Source organism: Merops nubicus, unplaced genomic scaffold (genome assembly GCF_000691845.1).
Source record: "Merops nubicus isolate BGI_N331 unplaced genomic scaffold, ASM69184v1 scaffold1494, whole genome shotgun sequence".
Classification (NCBI taxonomy): Eukaryota; Metazoa; Chordata; class Aves; order Coraciiformes; family Meropidae; genus Merops; species Merops nubicus.
The window spans coordinates 1-19,400 of NW_008604650.1; the positions used below are offsets into that span (position 1 = coordinate 1).

The following is a 19,400-nucleotide window of genomic DNA, read 5'->3' on the forward strand; positions in this document are numbered from 1 at the left end:
GGCTGCCCTGACCCCAAACCGTGGCACCACCTTGATGACTGGTTGTGAAATTTGGTAACACATATTGCTGAAATCCTGACTTGTACATTCTAAGAATTAACTGGCTTCTTCCTTTAGTTGTACAAAGTTAAAAGTATTTCGTACCGATATAAGCAGGTGTTATATAAATACAGTGCCCCATGGTATAGACTTTTAAATGATCAGCTATTATTCTAACACTTAAAAAGAGTACATCAAAAGACCTGAAAGAAAATCACAGTAAATGACACCAAGATGTTATATTTTTACCAAGCATTAGATGTCCACAGATTTAGAGATAATATTACACTGTATAAAGAACTAAACATATTTAGAAATGGAGGGGGAAAAAGCAAAGAAAGAAAACCTTAACTTTGTCCTGTGCTAACATAAAATAACTTTGTATGACCACAGGATGTATAGTTCCAGGTTAATTAATTAGATGGATCTATAGGGTAATAGTTTTAGACGAGTCCTCCTGCTTCCCTTCTTGCCATGCAACTTTTAAAAAAAGTAATTTAATCTAACCTGAAGCATCAGTTTTACCTTTTCACTTTATGACACTCAACAGAGTACAGAACAGATGGTAAAATATTCTATCCCAAATAAAATGTATGCATTTCTCAACCCAAATTCCAAGTAAGTATTTGCTGCAAACAAAATTTCTGAAGAATTTGCTTTCACAATTTACATGCAAACAGAAGTCAAGAGGCCTGGCTCCATTACCAGGTTGCTCTACTTACAGCTTTAACCTTAAAATATTTTACCTTCTCGACTTTTTCATCCAGTTTCCCTGAACTATCTTTAAGTATGTCAACAGGCAGCAGACAAGTCACCTACCTACTCTGAAGATCAAATCATCTTCAATGGGATTCTCTTTTCTTTTGCCAGTGCTGTACATGCTCGCAGGCCTTTTCACAGCTTTCTGCTTCACGTGACCGCTGCCAGGAGATTTCACACGCCTCTTCACCCCTTCAGTGGTAGGGGACACATCTGCTGATCTGACCACTTTAAGTTTGAACGGGCTGCCCTTGATATGTTGATCATAAAGTCTCAGAGACAAAGTGAAGTCCCCTTCTTTCTGAACAGTATACAAAAATTCGTAAGTGCCATTTTTATTGTCAAGTATTTCTCCATCTGCCACGCTGCCGTCGGGCGTGCTCAGTTCAGCAGTGAGGTAAGCGTTCCCAGACTTACAGAGCTCCCCATCTTTGTCCTTGGTCGTGATGGTAACAGACATGGGCTGTCCGATCACGGTCTGCCTCAGTCCCTCACCTGTAGCAACAGTTTCAGAGGCAACAGCATTGGTGGTTAAAATGGTACCCAGATTGTGAATGGATTTCTTCAGGCCTTCTGTTTCCACGATGAAGTCCAGCTGATCGTTTTCACGGGGCTGCAGCGGGAAGTCCCGCTCAGCCAGCTCATTCAGCTTGTCACTCATTTGCTTCTTCACCAGCAGGACTTCAGTTTCAGTGCCGTGGTTGAGAGCTTGGGCTGTAAAGTTGCTGCAACTTTTGATGCTTTCTTGTCCTTCGAGTAAGGTATCCAGCTGTGTTTGGAGGACCTGTGTGCATTACCAAACACCAGATTAGCACCACGTCACAAAAACTATCCTAGCAAGGAGAAGTGTGTTTTATATCTGAAGGCCTATGTAAAATGCAATTTATACTTCTTTATTTTAGGGATTATTTTGAAGTTTCATTTTAGAAGTAGTACCGGACTAACTGAGAAAGAGCTTTTACTGTAGACTCAGTTCTGTCCCTCAGTCTAAAATCCTTAAAACAGAATTGACCTCAAAATTAACTGTTTTTTTAAAGCAGTTTTGCAATGAATTGGAAGAAGGGTCTCTGAATTACAGCCACCTACCAGAGAAATTCATGACAGTCAGGAAAACCAAGACATTCCAGCTACACTCCCCTTCCCCCTCCCCAAACAAAATCCCTAAACCAAAGTACCCAGTCATGCATATGGTATGTTAATCCCTACAGAGAAGAACTAGGGCACGGACATTACTGTGGATCAGAGAATTTATTTTGTTGACCATCACTGTAAAGTAAATATTTTTGAAACATTTCAACTGATTTTAAAGTAAAATTGGAGACTGGATGTATTTCTTGCTACATAATACTCTTCCCTTGCAGAGACACACCATGTAATGACACTGCATTCTAAGGGGATTTTTCTTCTGAATTTTAGAAAGCAATCTACTTCACCCCCTGGAGGTAATCCAGGCTGATGAGTTACCGATACGGAAAAGTGGTAACTACACAAAATCTGTTGAAAGCAAAACAGGATGAACAAATTTCAAGACTACACTGAAATTTCAAGTTACCTGTTTTACTAGGTGTCTATAAACCTCCCAGGATTCAATATGAGACATTTCTAATCTGCCTTGTCTTTATTCAAGAACATAAGTGGTTAAACAGATAGCACAGCTAATGGAGTGACAAAAAAAACATATATATGCTTGGGACAACAAACCACAAACTGAGGAGGAAGACAATTTACAGCTACATTTTAAAACCATTATTATCTCAATATAGTTTTCTTTCATTACAAAGATGGAAAATATTAAATCCTACCATAACTAATATTTAAAACATGTTTAGAGTATTTTACATGGGGCCTCATTTTCACTGTCCATTGGACAAATGAAACCATCACCAACTTTCTTGTAGTATAGTCCTTTCAGTTTTTCATTTTTGCAAAGTACATGATCAGAATGATGGAATATTTGGGTTTGGATTATTTTAAATGACTACTATTCATTCAAAAGGAAAATTCAGGTCCAGTTGCTTTTCTTTTTATACAAACATAGGTGCAGCTTTGTAAAAATTTGGTTCTCTAAAGGCCAAAATAGTTCTTAAACTATTTTAAACCACTTTAAACAACAAGATAATTTAACATCGTATTCCATCTTGTGTGAGCTTTGTATACACCCTGAGTATATTTGTTTGCTATGAAAATAAGTTTTTGTGACATCTTGGATACATTTACATTAACCTGTGATCTAAGTCCAAATTTTTGACACTAAAAGCTCTTCAGCTGCTCTGTAGATGACTGCATTCTGTGCTCAAAGGGGTTTGGGTTTCTTGTGTTCCTTTAAGTACTCTTCTTGTGCACATGTTAGAATTCCTCCATTTTCACAGATCCAGCAGTTCAATACCTTCCTAATGATCCAGGAATGCATCATTCTTGCACTTCAGGTATCTGGAGATGCTCAAGCTGCTCAGTAATCACAGAGAATGCCCAAAGATGCCAATATTATCAAGCACTCCAGTTGTTGATGCTACTTTTTTTTTAAGGCTGCTTTGAGGCAAGAGATCTTTCCTTTATATAAATCAGATAACTGATGCCCAGGAAGACAAGGACTAATTTCTTTCATTCTCCTGATTCAGATGTACTAATCCACAACAAAAACCCTGCCCACCAGGTGACGGGACTACAGGCTTCTCTTTGCAAAAGCAGAGATTTCTGTTTTATTGCTCTGAAGCTTAGTCTGCACCACAGGGGGGAAACTGCAAGATTTAATCATCCAAATAGAAAGTAAAAGAGTGAATACAGCTTGGAATCTATTGCTCTCTGTATTCCCCTAAGAAAGTGAGATGTCCTTCCAACCTTTATGTGTTCCAACCAGTGACATCTAACGTGAAATATGTTACCAGGCATTTGAAAGGAAAACACTACTTTAAAGCAAAACAGAAAGCCTTGCTCAGTTCTTCAGGAGAAATTGTTTGGCCTGTATCTTCATGGGGGAGGGGTTCACAGGACTGCAGCCAAGGATTTCAGAGTTTCCTTTGGAGTTCCATTATTGTAACATGCATATCAGCATATCAGCTTTAAGCAGACATCTACTTAGTGTGCCAGCCATTTTAGATCCTCACACACAGGGGTACCTGCCCATACAGGGTCTGGATTCCACTTATAAGGCTGGGCACCATGAGCGAGGCTCTGCAACGCTTGATTTCAGGAAAACAAAGTTCTCCTCTGGATTTCAGACACAATTTGTCAAACTGGCATCCTGCATCATTTGTAAAAAACTGGCTTATCAAATCAATAGCTTTTCATTGAAAAAAAACATGCATCTTACTTTGTGTTTAAGGCCATAATTCACTTCCAGTTCCATAAGCAGCACGCTCTTTCGCACATTTAAAGTCTTCTGGAGTTCATCAAAAGTGGTATGAATGTCATCTACAATGCTAGCCTTTTGGTTGGTTAACTGGTGTATGATTTCAGATATAAAATGGAGTGCTGAGTCGATCTCTGGAAGCCTGAGGGAGGGATTAAATTACAAAGATTGCTGTTTCAAAAGTCATTAAACATTGGCCCTTGCCCTGCTATCTTTTGATGAAATAATTTCATCAGCAGGCTGTCTTTAAACTCAGTCATTTCCCAGAAGTGAGTTCATTCCCTTTATAACCACACAGTGATTTTGGTCTGGTAAAATAAGGCTAAACCAAGGCCCTCCCTTGTGTAAATCCATTACATTTTAGGTATTACCAACAACAAGGACTTGGATCCTCTGTGCATTATGCAAATGTACCTACTTGGGAAGACATAACTAGATCTAGCCCTTTTTTTTGTTTTGTTTTTCTTTGAGACTTTCTTCCACTGTTGCGTTTGTACTAGTCTTTTAAGAATCCAGTATTATTTATTATGAAATTCATGACTGGCTAGTACTTTTCTCCTTAACATTTTATGCCCCTTCTGTGGAGGACACATATTTCTAATGGACTCTGTTTTGAGGAAGACAGATAGGAATCTTTTGCTCTTTAATCCCTCAGTGCATCACACTTAATGGATTTTTTTTCCTTATGCTTGCCTCACTAGCCCTGTTTTCTAGGTGTTTTGAGAAAGACAGATAGGAATCTTTTGCTCTTCTCTTTAATTCCTCAGTGCATCACACTTAATGGATTTTTTTTCCTTACGCTTGCCTCACTATCCCTATTTTCTAGGTAAAGGTCCATTTCAACAGCACAGTAAAACATCTACCCAAGGTAACACAGGAAGCCAGCAGTAGAACTGAAAATGTAAAATAATCAATGGTGTCTCCATGCCTTTTGTTGACAGCATCCAACTGGACTTGGAGGGAAGCCTTGTGTTGCTCCACCACATCCTTGAGCGGTACTGTGGGATGCTCTGCATGTTCTCCCTCTGTACACTCCCGGCACATGGCTGTCTCACAGGACTGGCAGTAAAACTCCATCACCTGGAAAAGTGCACAAATACAAATTCAAACATGGCAGCAGTAAAAACATTCAAAGTACACCTTACCAGGTCTTGTCCAAGCCCTGAAAAAAAGTTTCTTCTTTTTTAGGCACCAATAATGTACTACCTAAAAGATGGCTGTTAGATATTTCATATCAAGATGTCAGTTTAAAAGCATTTCTATCAGAAAGTGTCAGAACAGCAGCCTGGGAAACAAAATGCTGGACTTTAAGGCTGGCCCTAACATCATCTTTATACCATGTAAAGGTAAGTTTTGGTGTCTCTTTCAACTGCTCCGTGAAACAACTCAAAAAACAGGGCATTCAAGTTGCCTTACTAGCATGGTCCTTAGTCTCCCCAGAAGGTCTACCTAAGAAAGTGTAAACTTGGGCTGTTTTTCATAACACATGTGGAACCTGAACTCAAGAGAGCTTACCAAACAGTATGCTTATTTGTTAGAGAAAAGCACCCTAAATGAACCAACGTGCTGCAGGAAAAAATCTCCATATCCCATTACTAATCTTTTAAAACCTTTAAAACCTCATACCTGAGATTATAATAAGAGTGCTGATCTACACTTGAAAGAGCAGAAGATTGTTTCAACCTGTTATGTACCCAGTAGGATGCTGTCTGGAGATAAAAAAAAAGATCTTTACATGTAATAAATACCCCAAATTCTGAATATATTCATGAAAGGAAAGAAACAAAAAAGCACTGTGCTCAAAATAATAAATTAGTCAAAATAAGGCATATATATGCAAATTTGGCATGAGACTTTCTTTTACAGCTAGGAAGTCCTTGAGCACAAAGCATTTTAGGCTTATTAAAAGTATATAAAGAAGCTCATAGTATATGCTTCAAAGCAAGACACTGGCAGCTCTCTTGCATTCAGAACATAGCATCAAAATCTTGATTATCTCAGCTGATGCTTCTGGTGCCTAGACCTCTTTTGCAGAGATGGTTGTACTGGAACTATTGGCTGACAAGAATATGGTTGTGTAGAGCTGGCTGTCTTCAGCTGAGCAGAGGGACCTGTAACAGGAGCATGCAAAGTAGCTGGCTGCTCCATGACATCTTGAGAATTAGGATGGGGAAGAAAGAACCATGATTTGCATGTGGCTCTTAGCATTAATAGGGATTTTCTTCTGATAAGCTCCATCCCATCTTATTCCCATTCTTCCCTGTTATCTCAATTCACAAGACATGGGATTCACATGCAGGGAGGGTTTAAGTCATTTGCTGGCCATTCACATAAGCCGCTTGAGAGACAATTTAAAAGCTGCTTCAAATAAACTGTAAGATCAAATATATCTGCAAGGAAGAAAAAGCAGACCACCTAAACAATGACAATCCCCACCAACACTACTCCAGGCACTGTGAATTTAGCAGTCTCACAGTAGTAGACCCTTTTGAGGCCTGACAGTTACTTTAGTAGGCACTAAGATGTGATGCAGTCTTAGAGTGCATAGAGGAAATGAGCAAAATAGAGCTTAGGATTTAAACTCTTTTCAAAAGCTTCAAAAATTTGCAACCAGAAACAAACAAAAGGAAGAATATTTTTATCAGGAAACTCTCAAATCTTTTTATACGGTCAAAAAATTTCTTTTCTTTTGAATGAGTGTCAAAAGATCATCTTTCTGCCTCTTCATAATGTAATGCTTAGATGCAGGATATTTTAACAAGCCCTTTACTTATTCAGTATTTTTATGTTTGGATACAATTATTTGAATAATTTAGTATTTCTGTTTCCTATCAAACACCTCAAAAATAAACACCATTATTTTTGCAGCAACATAGATAGGAAAGAAAGCATCTCACTGGCATATTAAAATTTAGCCTAATCAACTTTGTTCCTCTTTATCCAAGCACCAGTGAATCACATAAGCTAGAATGGTAATAGCAAGCAGGTCACACAGACCTAAAGTGTATGTCTACATAGAAATATTATTCTTTGTCTCAATCAAATTAAAAATGTTTTGAGTCAAGCAGCTTTCATCTCCCATTAAAATCTTTGGATTGTGCCATAGCTGAGGGAGAAAGAAAACCTAATATTAATACAATTCAGGTTTTAAGTGCCTTGATAAGCTGATTTCCTAAGATTTTGTCTAGCATTTCTTAATCAGACAAGATTAATTTCTAAACTATGGACAGACATGTATTACTGCCTTTTCCTCTCCCTTCTTCATGTCCAACATGGGCATCGCATTTTGTAACATTCCCACAAAGCATTTAATGATAATAGGTTTGCTTTACAAAACATCTCAGAAAACAAAAAACTTTGTCTGAGCCCAACCTGAAGCAAGATCATGAGCATGATTAAGTATGGCATTGGCTTCAGCTCTATTTCCACTGAAATCAATGAGAACATCCCCATCAGCTGTAATGAAATGTGATTAATATCCACTGGTTCTGAAATCCCATCCATTAGCTCCCACCTTAAACTAGACCAGTGTATTTCAGCACAATGATCTAATTAGAGACCCATGCATACCTTCACTACTGTAATTGAACTGAATTTACAGAAACCTTTTAATTTGCATAGTCAAGGATGCAAGTATTTCTGAATTAGATTTCACAAAGCCAAAGCACACTAATTGCAGCCCTTCAAAGTTCAGGTCTTGAGCAGAAGGCTCTCACCAATCACAAGCCCTGCTTCTCTACAATCACATTTGAATAATCACATTGTTCATCCTCTGCTTTCCATTGGTTTGAAATAAAACAGCAGTCCAGAGAAAAAGGATGAGTCTGCTGTTTGCCAGCCTTCTTTCTCATCTCACACACATACTTAATTCCTCTGTCCCATGGCTAGTGTGTACATTAGCTTTGTAAGTTTTGGCTTTTAAAAGAATTTAAATTTTAATTACATGAGTAAATAACAAGGTGAGAAGTAAAGAGATGAGGAGAAAAATAAAGTTTAAAAAATATGTTATAAAGTGACTCCATCAGAATATCAAGGATAGGAGCTTTTTTATTTTTCTAAGAGAAACATCCATGCAGTAAGCAACATCTGCACAAGTTCAGGACAGGTTTTTCTAGACAAGATCTTATACCTGTCAAGTTGCCAAGTTATTCTGTGATCTTTTGAGAAAAACCTAGTCAGAGATAAGGCATGATCTCTTGTTACAAGTATTTAATTTAATATTGTGTATGCTCTCTTGTTACACTCTATAGGCAAAAAATACACTGCACCTGTAAAAGTATGGATCCTAGACTCTGGGCTTGCTGTCACTTCAAATTCCAATAAAACTGAAGCATGGACTTTTCAGGACGGATGACTGCAAAGAGGCTACACCACTCATTACACATTATGAATTAATGGACCTAGAACTTCACATCATTCCCTGACCTGGCCATTGTACTTGCCCCTAAATGTAGGCCAACGTCTCTGAATGGGGATGCTTACACCCAACAAGATCTGCAGGTGTTTATCAGCTGAGAAAAGGCCAATCTTATTAATGTGTAGGTAGATGATAAGAATCTTCTGGTAGGCTCAAAAGTTCTATAATGTTCAATAACTCTATTGCCCCAGTTTAACAAGACCACATATTTCTGCTCTGCGTTGGGTAAATATGAGGAAGCGTTTATAGTTGAAGCACAGGAAACACTCTCTCATGTTGAGGTACTACAGGCTACCTTTCATTTTTCATAAGAACACACACAAAAAGATTGTTGGGTAAATATGAGGAAGCGTTTGTTTATAGTTCAAGCACAGGAAACACTCTCTCATGTTAAGGTACTACAGGCTACATTTCGTTTTTCATAAGAACACACACAAAAAGATGCCTCAACGAGAGGATGTGCACAAGAAGAATAGGATACACACATACACATGTATGGAAAACATAAGTGGTGGGGAATAAGAGACCAACTGGAAGGGAAAGTAAAAGATGCCACAACGAAGGATCAGAGGATGTGCACAAGAAGAATAGGACACACACATACACATGTATGGAAAACATAAGGTGGTGGGAATAAGAGACCAACTGGAAGGGAAAGTATCTAGTCCACAGAGCCTGAGGAAGGCTAAGTTACAAGCAGACAGGGAAGCCAATGAGAAATTATCTGTGCATCAGTTTCTAGCTGATTTTAATCAGAGAGGCTTAAATCCAGCACAGCTGGAAAGATTGAAAAAAAAACTTGTTTAAACAGAACTTATTTCCAAGGTAATACAAAGAAAATCTGGTAACATGTAAATGAAATACACCTGATGTAATTTTTTCCCCTGATGGTAAAAATACAATGGGTCTGACCCTACCCCAAGCAATATGAAAAAAATGAATGGAGAGAGGATTCAGTGCAGAATGACTGCTGGTTCTGAAGCCACCTCCAGCTACCACCTCAATCCTCTCTGAAGCCTCCCTGAAGCCCCTACCAAAGCTGCTAGGAGCAAGGTGCTTATCACCCAGTGCCCTCATGCTGTGTACCCACGAAGCCAGCAAAAGCCCATTTCCTCAGTCAGGCCTAAGGTGCCCAGCATCTTGCCCTGCACACCCTGCCCTTCAGCCAGACACAACAACCCAGCTCTCCCCAAAGCTTAGCTCAGCTCCTCCCACCACGAGGTCTGATGTGTGCACTTTATCTTTTCATTTCCTACCCCCACAAAGCTTTACATTGGAATCATCCTCAGCCTGTCCCCAGCCCTCCCAGATACTTACTGAAGCAAGAAGATATTGCCATCACACATCACTCAACATCCTATTAGGCACATTATGTTTCAAGGCAGGCCAAGTAAGTTTGGTTTAGAGGACTTACAAATCCACCTTTCCCAAGACAGGAGTTCTCAGAGAGGTATAAGGTGACATGTTTTTAATTGTAGGCAAGCCATTTTTTTTCTAAGCACACCCAAAGAATCATCAGCTGATAAAGTAAAATGCTAAAAAAGTAAAATGCTAACAAGTAACATCTTCATTTTGACTTTTTTTCTGCATTTCACAATCAAATGTCTCCTATCATGACTTCTGTGTCAGAAAAGAACCATGATTGATTTTAAGGACAGTTGATAAAATGTAAATAAAAACTATGAATGTATTAATCAGTAACCACTACACACACAGAGGTACAGTACACACTTAAAGAGTTACACCAGTTATTCATTAATCAGAATGTACAGCAATTCAGTTCTGCAAGTCCACCTGATTCCAGCAGATCAGTAAAAGAGAGGGCACCAAAATGTTCCTCTGTAAGAGGAATCACTAGCTGTCAGCTGAATTATTCCTATACAACCAACATACTTAAACAGAGTATCAAATAAAACAGTCCCCAGAAAGTTGTCTTAGAATACTGGCACATATTTCTTGGCTTACACAGAAGTACAGCATTCACTTTACAACACAGCATCACTCAGCTTAGCAACATGGTCTACCTACATGTTTGCATAAGCCTGGCTATGGAACAAGAGGGTAACACTAAAAATTGTGAAGTAAGCAGAGTTAGAGCTGTTCTTGTAATAATCTGGGAATACTTTCTCAGTTGGGGGCACTCACCAGTGAACACACTGATATGATCTGAGGGTGCATGGGGGGGGTGATGCTGGGCGAAAAAAGTAGGTGCAGAAAAAAAACAAAGCAGCCTCCAAGGACTTATATACAAGATGCACAAAACACTGCAGATTAACAGAACCTCTCTTCCTAGCCTGTGCTGACCCAAAGCATTCTGAGCTAGGACAACCTTTTATTTGGCTGCATGTTAATATGCTCACATAGCTTCTGGTACTGCCTCAGCATGTATGTCAGTTAAGCTTACAAGGTCCCTGCAACATACTGCTTAAACAAGCACACAGGTTCCCACTGCAGTGGTCAAGTCTACTTGGAAAAGAGCTGTGGAAACCCATCCAAAAGAAGCAAAGGCACAAGGTTCAGCACTTTCAGGACAATGGTTTTGACCAAATGTGCTAAAAGGCAGTATCATCCAGAATGACTGGTAAGATGAAATAATGTCCTTACTACTTTAAGATGCTTCACTAAGAGCATTTGAGTTGATTTTAAGAATCACTTTTTCTTTTTTTTTTGCCATATAAAATCAGAGAACTGGTGTGATTCCAATTCTCCTACTATCTTTTTAGAACAAAACATCCATGACAAAACAGAGCAGTCAGTACAAATCAGCACCTGTACATATCACAGTAGTTCATCCCACTTACATTTCCATCATGATTGGGGCAGGAGAGCGGTTTGCCCGCAGCAACGGCGGTGACAGTCTCCAAGATGGAGGACTCTTCAATGCTGTTGTCTGGTGTTCGTTGCAGGACATCCATCAGGTTGGTGATAAAGAAGTTGTTCTGGAGTGCAGAAACCCCTTTCTCCGGCAGAATGGAGGTCTGGCGGCACACGGGGCAAGAAAGGGTTAAGCTATGGGCTGGAATGTAATTCTGTAAGCACCTATGGGGAAGGGAGGTGGAAAGGGAGAAAGAGAGAGGCAAAGGATCATCAAAGAGGAAAAAAACTTCCCTTTAGTTTAAGAACCGGTTTGAAATAGTGCTACCCCTACTTATAAAAGGAAAGGTACATCACCAGGCTTCAGAAGTAAAAGTGGCTATGGGGTAATTTTTTATCTTTAAACGTTTTTTCCTCTGTCACATGAAAAAAGCTTCAATAAGTTGGCATCATTACAAGAGTTATGCGCTTTGCTTTGAGATATTTGGGCAGAGCGGATCCATGCTTCTAGATATCTGCTGCATCCTGCTCACAGGATATTAAAAGGGATGAATTGTCAGATAATTTGACAGACATGAAGTTACTGCATCAAATATTTGAGCCTGTGTCTTTAACTGACTAACCGGTGGTTGACCCTTGTCTTTCCAATAGAATCTCATTTAGTAACTTGTATTTATGGGTTTAGTGTTTCAGAGCTGGTCCCAATGAAACCAAGGGAAAATTTTACATTTATTTCAATTCAGAAAGTTATTTGGCAGTTAGCCAGAATCAACAGAGCTCTCTTTATTACATAGAGAAGCATGTCCTAGGTTATCACAGTTTGGTAAGGGGAGCTTTGGAGGAGAGTTTTGTTTGTGTTTGATTTGTCCGCGAGGCCGGGGGTGGTGTTTGGTTTGGTTTTTTTTTTAGAAAAAAAAATAAATTTCACAGAATCAAAATACAACAGAAAAGTTCTGTGATGACCAACATGTAGCAGACTGTTATAGGTGACAGTTGTTGCCACTTTTGGCCTTGAGAATCAGGTTATCAGCTGCTGGGCATGCAACATCCGACTGCAACTGGCAATTCAGTGTAGTCCCATAAGCACAGGAAGCTCTGCAGAATGCAGTACTTAAGGAGTCTGAAGTGGGAGCAGTGCTACACCAAATTCCTCATGAGATGCTGAACAAGAAAGCGTGGCCTCACATGGCTACACACTTATCCACTTCCAAGGGCTTTGCTTGCACCACTGTTCATCCTCCCTTGGCAGGTCTCCTCCTGACCCCCCAGTAAGGGCTCTGTAAAAGGAGAGCTTAGGCTTTGTCCATCAGCAGTACAGTGGAGGAGTTCTTCCTGCCTCTCTCCATAACCAGATCAGCATAAGAGGATTACAGTGAAAACCAGAAGCTGACCTTAGGATTTACACATGAGCTGAAGTCAAGAAACTTAAGACATGGTTGTGAAAATCTTGACTTCACTGACTTCAATGAGAGTTTCACTCCTGACTTCAGTAAAGTCAGGGTTTCCTGTTCTTCTACAAAAGACAATTTCATCCAACACATTCAGAGATCCACAGATATTCTTGCAACCTATGCAAAATTAGATATAGACACCTCAATTCTAACTAAGAGGTGGAAATCTCCTAAACTAAATGTTCACATAAAATACTATTTATTATAATTCTCATGACATTCAATATACAATCCACAGAGTTGCATTCCATCATGAACTCTAACCAGCAATTCTTCAGGTAACTTCTGCAGGTGCTGTATTCCCTCTACCCTTTGATAGATAATATAACATTAAAATAGCACTAAGTACATTAAATTCATTCAGCTGAGTACAGTAGAAGGCAAGTTGCTCCTTTATCACACCCCTTTTCAGAGTTTTTCCATTTCAGTCAACCAAGCTGCAGAATAATGAAGACACTTAATCACTGGTTATTAATAATGTATAGATCATGTCTCACCCCCTTGGAAATTACAGGATGGGATAATTCTCTGCTTAGTAAATCAACAGAGAAGGGTTTTTATTGTTTCTAATTATAGAATAATCAGAATAAATTTGAGACTATTAATTTGAGGTCCAAATTCTGAATGGCATCACCTTTCACACTGTCATTACTGTATTCATTAATTTTATTTATTTTTATTTATTTTTCCATAAAGGGAATGTATTCCAAGTATTCCACTGCTGTCTCTTCTCCCTGCCTGACATATGTATGTTTTTTTTTCTACACCCCTGCCCCTCCAGCCTTCCCAGACTTTATTATGCCTTAACACGACCTTTACAAGTAAAGGGAAAAGTCTCTGTCCACTAAATGATGCAGAGTTCTGTGCTGGTTGCCAGACATAAAAAACTAGCTAGAAGCATGAGGAAAGGACTTACCTCTCACAGAAAGTGTGCAGGCAGGGGAGTACTTTGGGATTCTTGTAACGGTCCAGGCATATGCTGCAGATCAGAAACTGCTTGTCAATCTGACGCACCACAGGACTTGGGATGTTAGAGCCTTCACTGGCCATCCTAGACCACTGACATATGGGTCTTGTTCCCTTCTACCCTGCACACTGCTAGAGTGGGATGGGAAAAAGAAGAAAAAAAAAAAGAAGAAGAAAAATGTCTTATAAACTCCATGAAATAACAGAATCTACAACTGATTCACTCATGTTTCATCCTTATACAGGAATTCATACTTCCATATGAAACCAAAGCAGCAAAGAGTTAAACTTCTAAAATGATTTATTAGCGATGGGAGTCTGGAAAATAGTCAGCCAAGTCTACAACACCACACAACACCTCTGTCTGAGCAGGCATTCCGGAAAGGTATGTTACCTCTAGATTGAAAGAGTTACAGGGCTGTCTGGTTTTAAAGAAATCCTGTGATAAAAACATTTCTGCGCCAGTAGGTTCAGCCAGTGCTAACAAACCTAGGTTTTCTTACATCTGCAGTACTGCTGGCAAAATGCTTAAACTGGAACTGCATCAGGCAGTCAAATGGCTGCATCACAGACAAGAGTCTGGAAATGGATCACCTAATGTTATTTTTCCTTATCAGTGCTGGTATTGCCAAAGATATGGTAGGTTTGGACTCCAAGAAGGAACCTGCAAAACCAGCCAGCCCCTGGGAAGGGAATGCTCAAACTCTGCATCAGCAACAGTGGGGAGGTAGGTGAAATGAAAAAAATGATAAAAGAAACTGAGGAAAGAAGAGACAACTGATAGCTGCTGAGAATCAGCAAAGGTTGGGTGAAGGATACATGAAGCACATCCAAACAATAAATGAAAGAAAAACTGCATTCTAAGCAGAACATACTAGTAAGAATCATGTTTCTAGGACTGGAGACTTTTCATAATCCTGGCATAAAAAGCATGAACTATGAGAGTAAGAAGAAAAACAAATCTACTGACTGATAGAATTAAAATGGCAGGTTAAAGGAATGCCAGCAAGCTTGGAACTCCTCCCGTCCTCAAACAAGGCACAGGGAGAGAAAAATTTTCTTTCTTTCCAGCTGAAGGTACAGATTATAGCCAACAGAATTCTTATGCAGAAAGAGAAGACAGGGGAGGAACAGGAAGCAAGGAATCTCAAAGAAAAGTAAACAGCTTGCTACAACAGTTGGGAAAACCTGACAAGCAGAGGCCCCAGCAGGGTGACCCAGCAAGAACTCCTCTCCATCAGCATTTCTGGTGGGCTGGAGCACTGGGAGGCACAGGCTCACTCCTCAGGGAGTGAGAACAGCATCTCTTGCAGCACTGAGCTCCGCCGGTCCTCCCAAACCCACAGCCAAACAGAGGCTTCTCTTCTGCACGGGCAGCGAGCCCAGCTGGCTCCTTCACTGCAGCTATGCTCCTCAGGCAGCAACTTCATCCCTACACATTTTCTACCCCAGTTTTCAGTCATCCATTTCAGACAGTTTGATATTTGACTTGATAGCAGTTCAGGCTCTCCAGGGCAGAAATAACAAGCCCTCTGCCTCGGTGCTGATCACGTTCACTCAAAGGTCACTCAATTCCACAATGATCTGCATGACCTGTAGCATTTTATAGGCAGCATTCCATCAGGTCATCTTCCTGCACTCATTACACGGCACACTAACCTGGCAGAGGAGAACTCACACAGCTCTTCCTGAGCTGTGTGTTTAGCCGTACAGGTACAGTTTACTTACTGCATTGAGCAAGTGGCTCAATGTAGGATAATGACAGTGGTTATGGATCACACTGTGCTGAGTTCCCTGATAACAGGCTCCTGGGCCATCATCTCTGTGCTAGCAAATACAGCAGCATGAAGTTATTCACAATTAAAACACCCAACAGCAGTAACTGACATTTAATTAGATGGAGAACGCTTATGGGAGGCCCTTTTGTTTCCATTTTTCCAAGAGGAATCTGCAAGGTTAAAAATTGCTGTAATACTTGTAAAAAATCATGTTTGCTCATGACCCAAAAATGCATGATTTCAGGGCTGATCATTTGTTTCACTTCTTTCTTTCCCCGTAGTAAGATAAAATGAGACTATTACATAAACATGACTTAATTTTACCTATTTAAATGCCATAAATCACACAATAAGCCTTAGGAGACCAATTAGGAACCTATGTTACTTTATAAAAGCTTTCGTTAAAAATGGCTTTATAATAAGTGGAACCAAAACATCTTGCTTTCACAAAACAGAGTACAAAGAGCAGACCATCAAATACACAGGCACAAATTCATGCATTTGGCAGTGCAACATGTGGAACTTCAGCAATGTGTTTCAAAAGAAAATTCATTCCACCACTGGTGCAGCTGTGTTTGTCTCTCACTCTCCCTCCCCAGCAGTTAGGGATGGGGGCCCATACAACACAGGGAAGATAATCAGAAGCAGGAAAACTTAGCAAAAGCAGTTTCCAAACAGGACACCAACAGATTATGAACAGTAGGATTTTTTTTTTTTGTTATAAGCTAAGCAGAGGCTATTGACAAAAACCTGCACTTAAGATATGAAAGGTCTCCAGCGAATGCCACCTATCACTTAACAGAAGAAAGTTCTCTAGCAACCAGGTATTTTCTGTAATTTCATCCTTCCACCATCAAGTACAACTACACCAGCAAATAGTGTTTATACAAGGAAAACTCCTGCTGCCTTAAAAATTTCATGTTGATTTAATGTGATCTTTGTCTTATTCTTTTACATCCCCCCAGTCTCATACGAAAACCAGGTGATTCTTAGTGTTTCATACACAAGCTCATGCCAGCCACTTTAATTTGCAAATGTTCACACTTTAAGCTTTGTCAGTTAAAGAAACCATTAACGATTCAGAAATAAGTGCTTTTAATATTTGATGTTTTGTCTGGAACACAGCAGGCCATGATTGTCATTTATCCCCTGTGCTCACATAAATCAGGTTTAAAACATGCACCTGGAAACAGAATTTCATCAGTACATTTCAAGCTTGGGCCACTCCCTGGCACAACAAATTCTTACACAAGTGGTTAATTTTAAAAAGTTTTTTGAGCATGGAATTTCCAGGATTCTGCAGTCTCCCTGAGTTGACTCCACCTTTGATGTGATTTTGATGAATGTGATGTAGCTACGAGAAGGATGATTTTGCCCATTGACTCAATGAAAGCAACTGTACAATCAAAGCCTCTTTGAGGAAAAGCTGCAGATTTCAGACGATTCTTTTGAATATCACCAAAGACAGTATTTCTTCTGATTAACCACAGTGCTTGCAGCAGTTCCTCAAAAGAGCATCATAAGTTTCAGATGCATTAGCAATGGAGATTTCACAAAGTAACACTATTTTTACAAGAAAAACATTCTTTTTTTGTAGTAACATCCTCTGAACTCAGAAACTGCCAGAGTTCATTTCAGAGGTCTATTTTATCTCACAATCTAATAAACAGAAGCTGAAGCACAAGCTTTGAATACAAGTCAGAATCATTTCTCCATATAGTTACACTTCATAATTCAAATATGCAAAGCCAAAGGTTTTTCAAACATTGCACCAAACAAAACCCCACCCATGTATCTATAAGAAGCACACACTGGAACCCCGTTCAGGTTTGCAAAGTCAAGAGCAGAAAAGGGTTCTGAAATGTATACTCTAGGTCACCCCTTTGAGGCTCAAGGATTGTTATCCTTCCAGCCACTCCAAAAAGAACTTTGTTTTTTCTTCCTTCTGCTTGGAGATACCAGTATCAATTTTCATTCAAAACATGCTATACAGCGAAGAAAGGAGAAAACAATGGCTCTCTAAGCTAGTGGAAAGCCTTGCCCTGCTCTGCATGCATGCCTTCAGGAACCAAAGTCAGGCGGCAGCCCCACCCATATGAAAAGAACTTCCTATAGCATTAGAAAAGGAAAAAAAATAGTTAACGTACAGCAAATAATGGTTCCAGAGGAATTGTTTCTGATAAACAGAGCCATGTAATAGCAAAATGCACCATTTTTACAGGTATCTTCAAACAAGCCCTGGAATTCCTCAACAGTTAACAAATTCTTTATTAGTTTCCATGGCCCGGCTGAGAAAGGACATCGGCAAAACTTATAACTGTCTGTTCAGTTCCCAGGATTTATTCCTGAAAGATCAGAATTCTCTGCTACTGATACACTGCTATCACGGAACTCCACCCAGCCAGAGCTGCAACTGGCCCGAAAGTACAGCCTGAGGAGAACAAACTGCTTGCAGCTTGTTCATCCTCTTCTTATCACTGGTACTCACAACGCAGAGGGTCTATTCATGTATTATGAATGAATAGGTTTCCAATGGCAACGTTTCAAAAGGAACAGTTAGGCCTTGAGAGCTGTAAGAAAGGGTGGGGAAACTCAATAACGTTGCTTCAAGGACTGGGGAGCTGGGGTTCAAAACCCCTTAAAACAGATATATCGTCTGTCCACAGTATGGAGAAATAAATAACAGATTCAAGCCATTTCTAGCAGCAGCCCCAAAATTAGCTGATACAGAACATACTGAGAAAATGAATAATCCTAACCGCCACATAGTCCACTTGTGTAAAAGGCTTGATAAGCTAAATTTGCATTCCCTTCTCTCCCACTATTGCAATCAGCTGGGTGCCTTGTTTAAAAGACAGCAACCCTCTTCATTTTTACAGCATGCAGAGACATAATGAACGATCGGGGGCCGAAACAGAAGAAGCAACCCAGCAACAGCCACCAGGAATAACAGTGAGCAAACTTGAACATTTTAGACCTACCCATCTTTGTAGAAAAATAGCTTAATCAGTGCAGTGCTGAGGATAAAATCCTTGCAGGGACGGAGCTGCAGTTCCGCAGTAATCCAAACGAACAGACCATCATCTGTTAGTATTTCAAGCCTCACGGATAAAACTGTTTAAGAATCCCTATCACAGCACAGTCATTATTAGATGCACAACAGATTTTGTGCTCTAAGGAATGATGCTCCATTCCACGGAGAGGACAGGTGGAAAGAAAAATGGAAGAATAAGAAGAGGCCCAGTGAAGCTGTCATGAATTTTTTTTTTTTTTCCCCCAGGTCATTTACAAGTGGGAGACCCCTTCAGGATTCAAACCAATCAATCTTTATTTAGCACATCTTTTTCTCACTCAGCCCGTGTAGAAAGACTGCAGCAAATGGTGCAAGGGATTGTGGGATGGGGATGCAGCAGAGAGCTGCAACGAGATTCGCTGGGTTATTTTTTTTCCTCCCTACTCAGCAATCAGCTGTTTCGAGGCGCCACGCAGTGCCATTGAATTTGGTCACCAGAATGTTATTACAGGATTAGCAGGCGGAGACAGCTACCCCTGTGCATCTGGCATGTCAATGCAGCTCAGAAATACATATGCAAATATTACTCGCAAATCAGAAAAAGGATTTAACTCTGAAGGGAAGAGTAAATATTATGTAACATCCATTACCAGGACAGTCTCTGCAGACAAAACGAAAGCACTTTCGTTTATAAAGGAGATAAAGCCCAATACTTAATGATTCCACCCTGATTTTTCCAGGATTCAGAGTGTTTCTTAGAACATAATTCTTCCCTGCTCCAACTTTCAGCAACAACAAAAGACCCCACAAACGC

General features: G+C 39.8%; 1 protein-coding gene across 1 annotated transcript; it reads right to left on the minus strand.

Annotated features, from left to right (window-relative positions):
* Positions 1-858: 858 nt before the first annotated feature.
* TRIM2 (tripartite motif containing 2) lies at positions 859-18,881 on the minus strand (the record flags this gene model as incomplete). Its single annotated transcript, XM_008939060.1, has 6 exons — positions 18,555-18,881; positions 13,746-13,927; positions 11,366-11,603; positions 5,076-5,227; positions 4,109-4,289; positions 859-1,582 (listed from the first exon to the last, which is right to left on the minus strand). Coding segments are annotated over exons 2-6 (1,429 nt in total), but the record flags the coding sequence as incomplete, so codon positions are not given.
* Between the last annotated feature and the right edge of the window lie 519 nt (positions 18,882-19,400).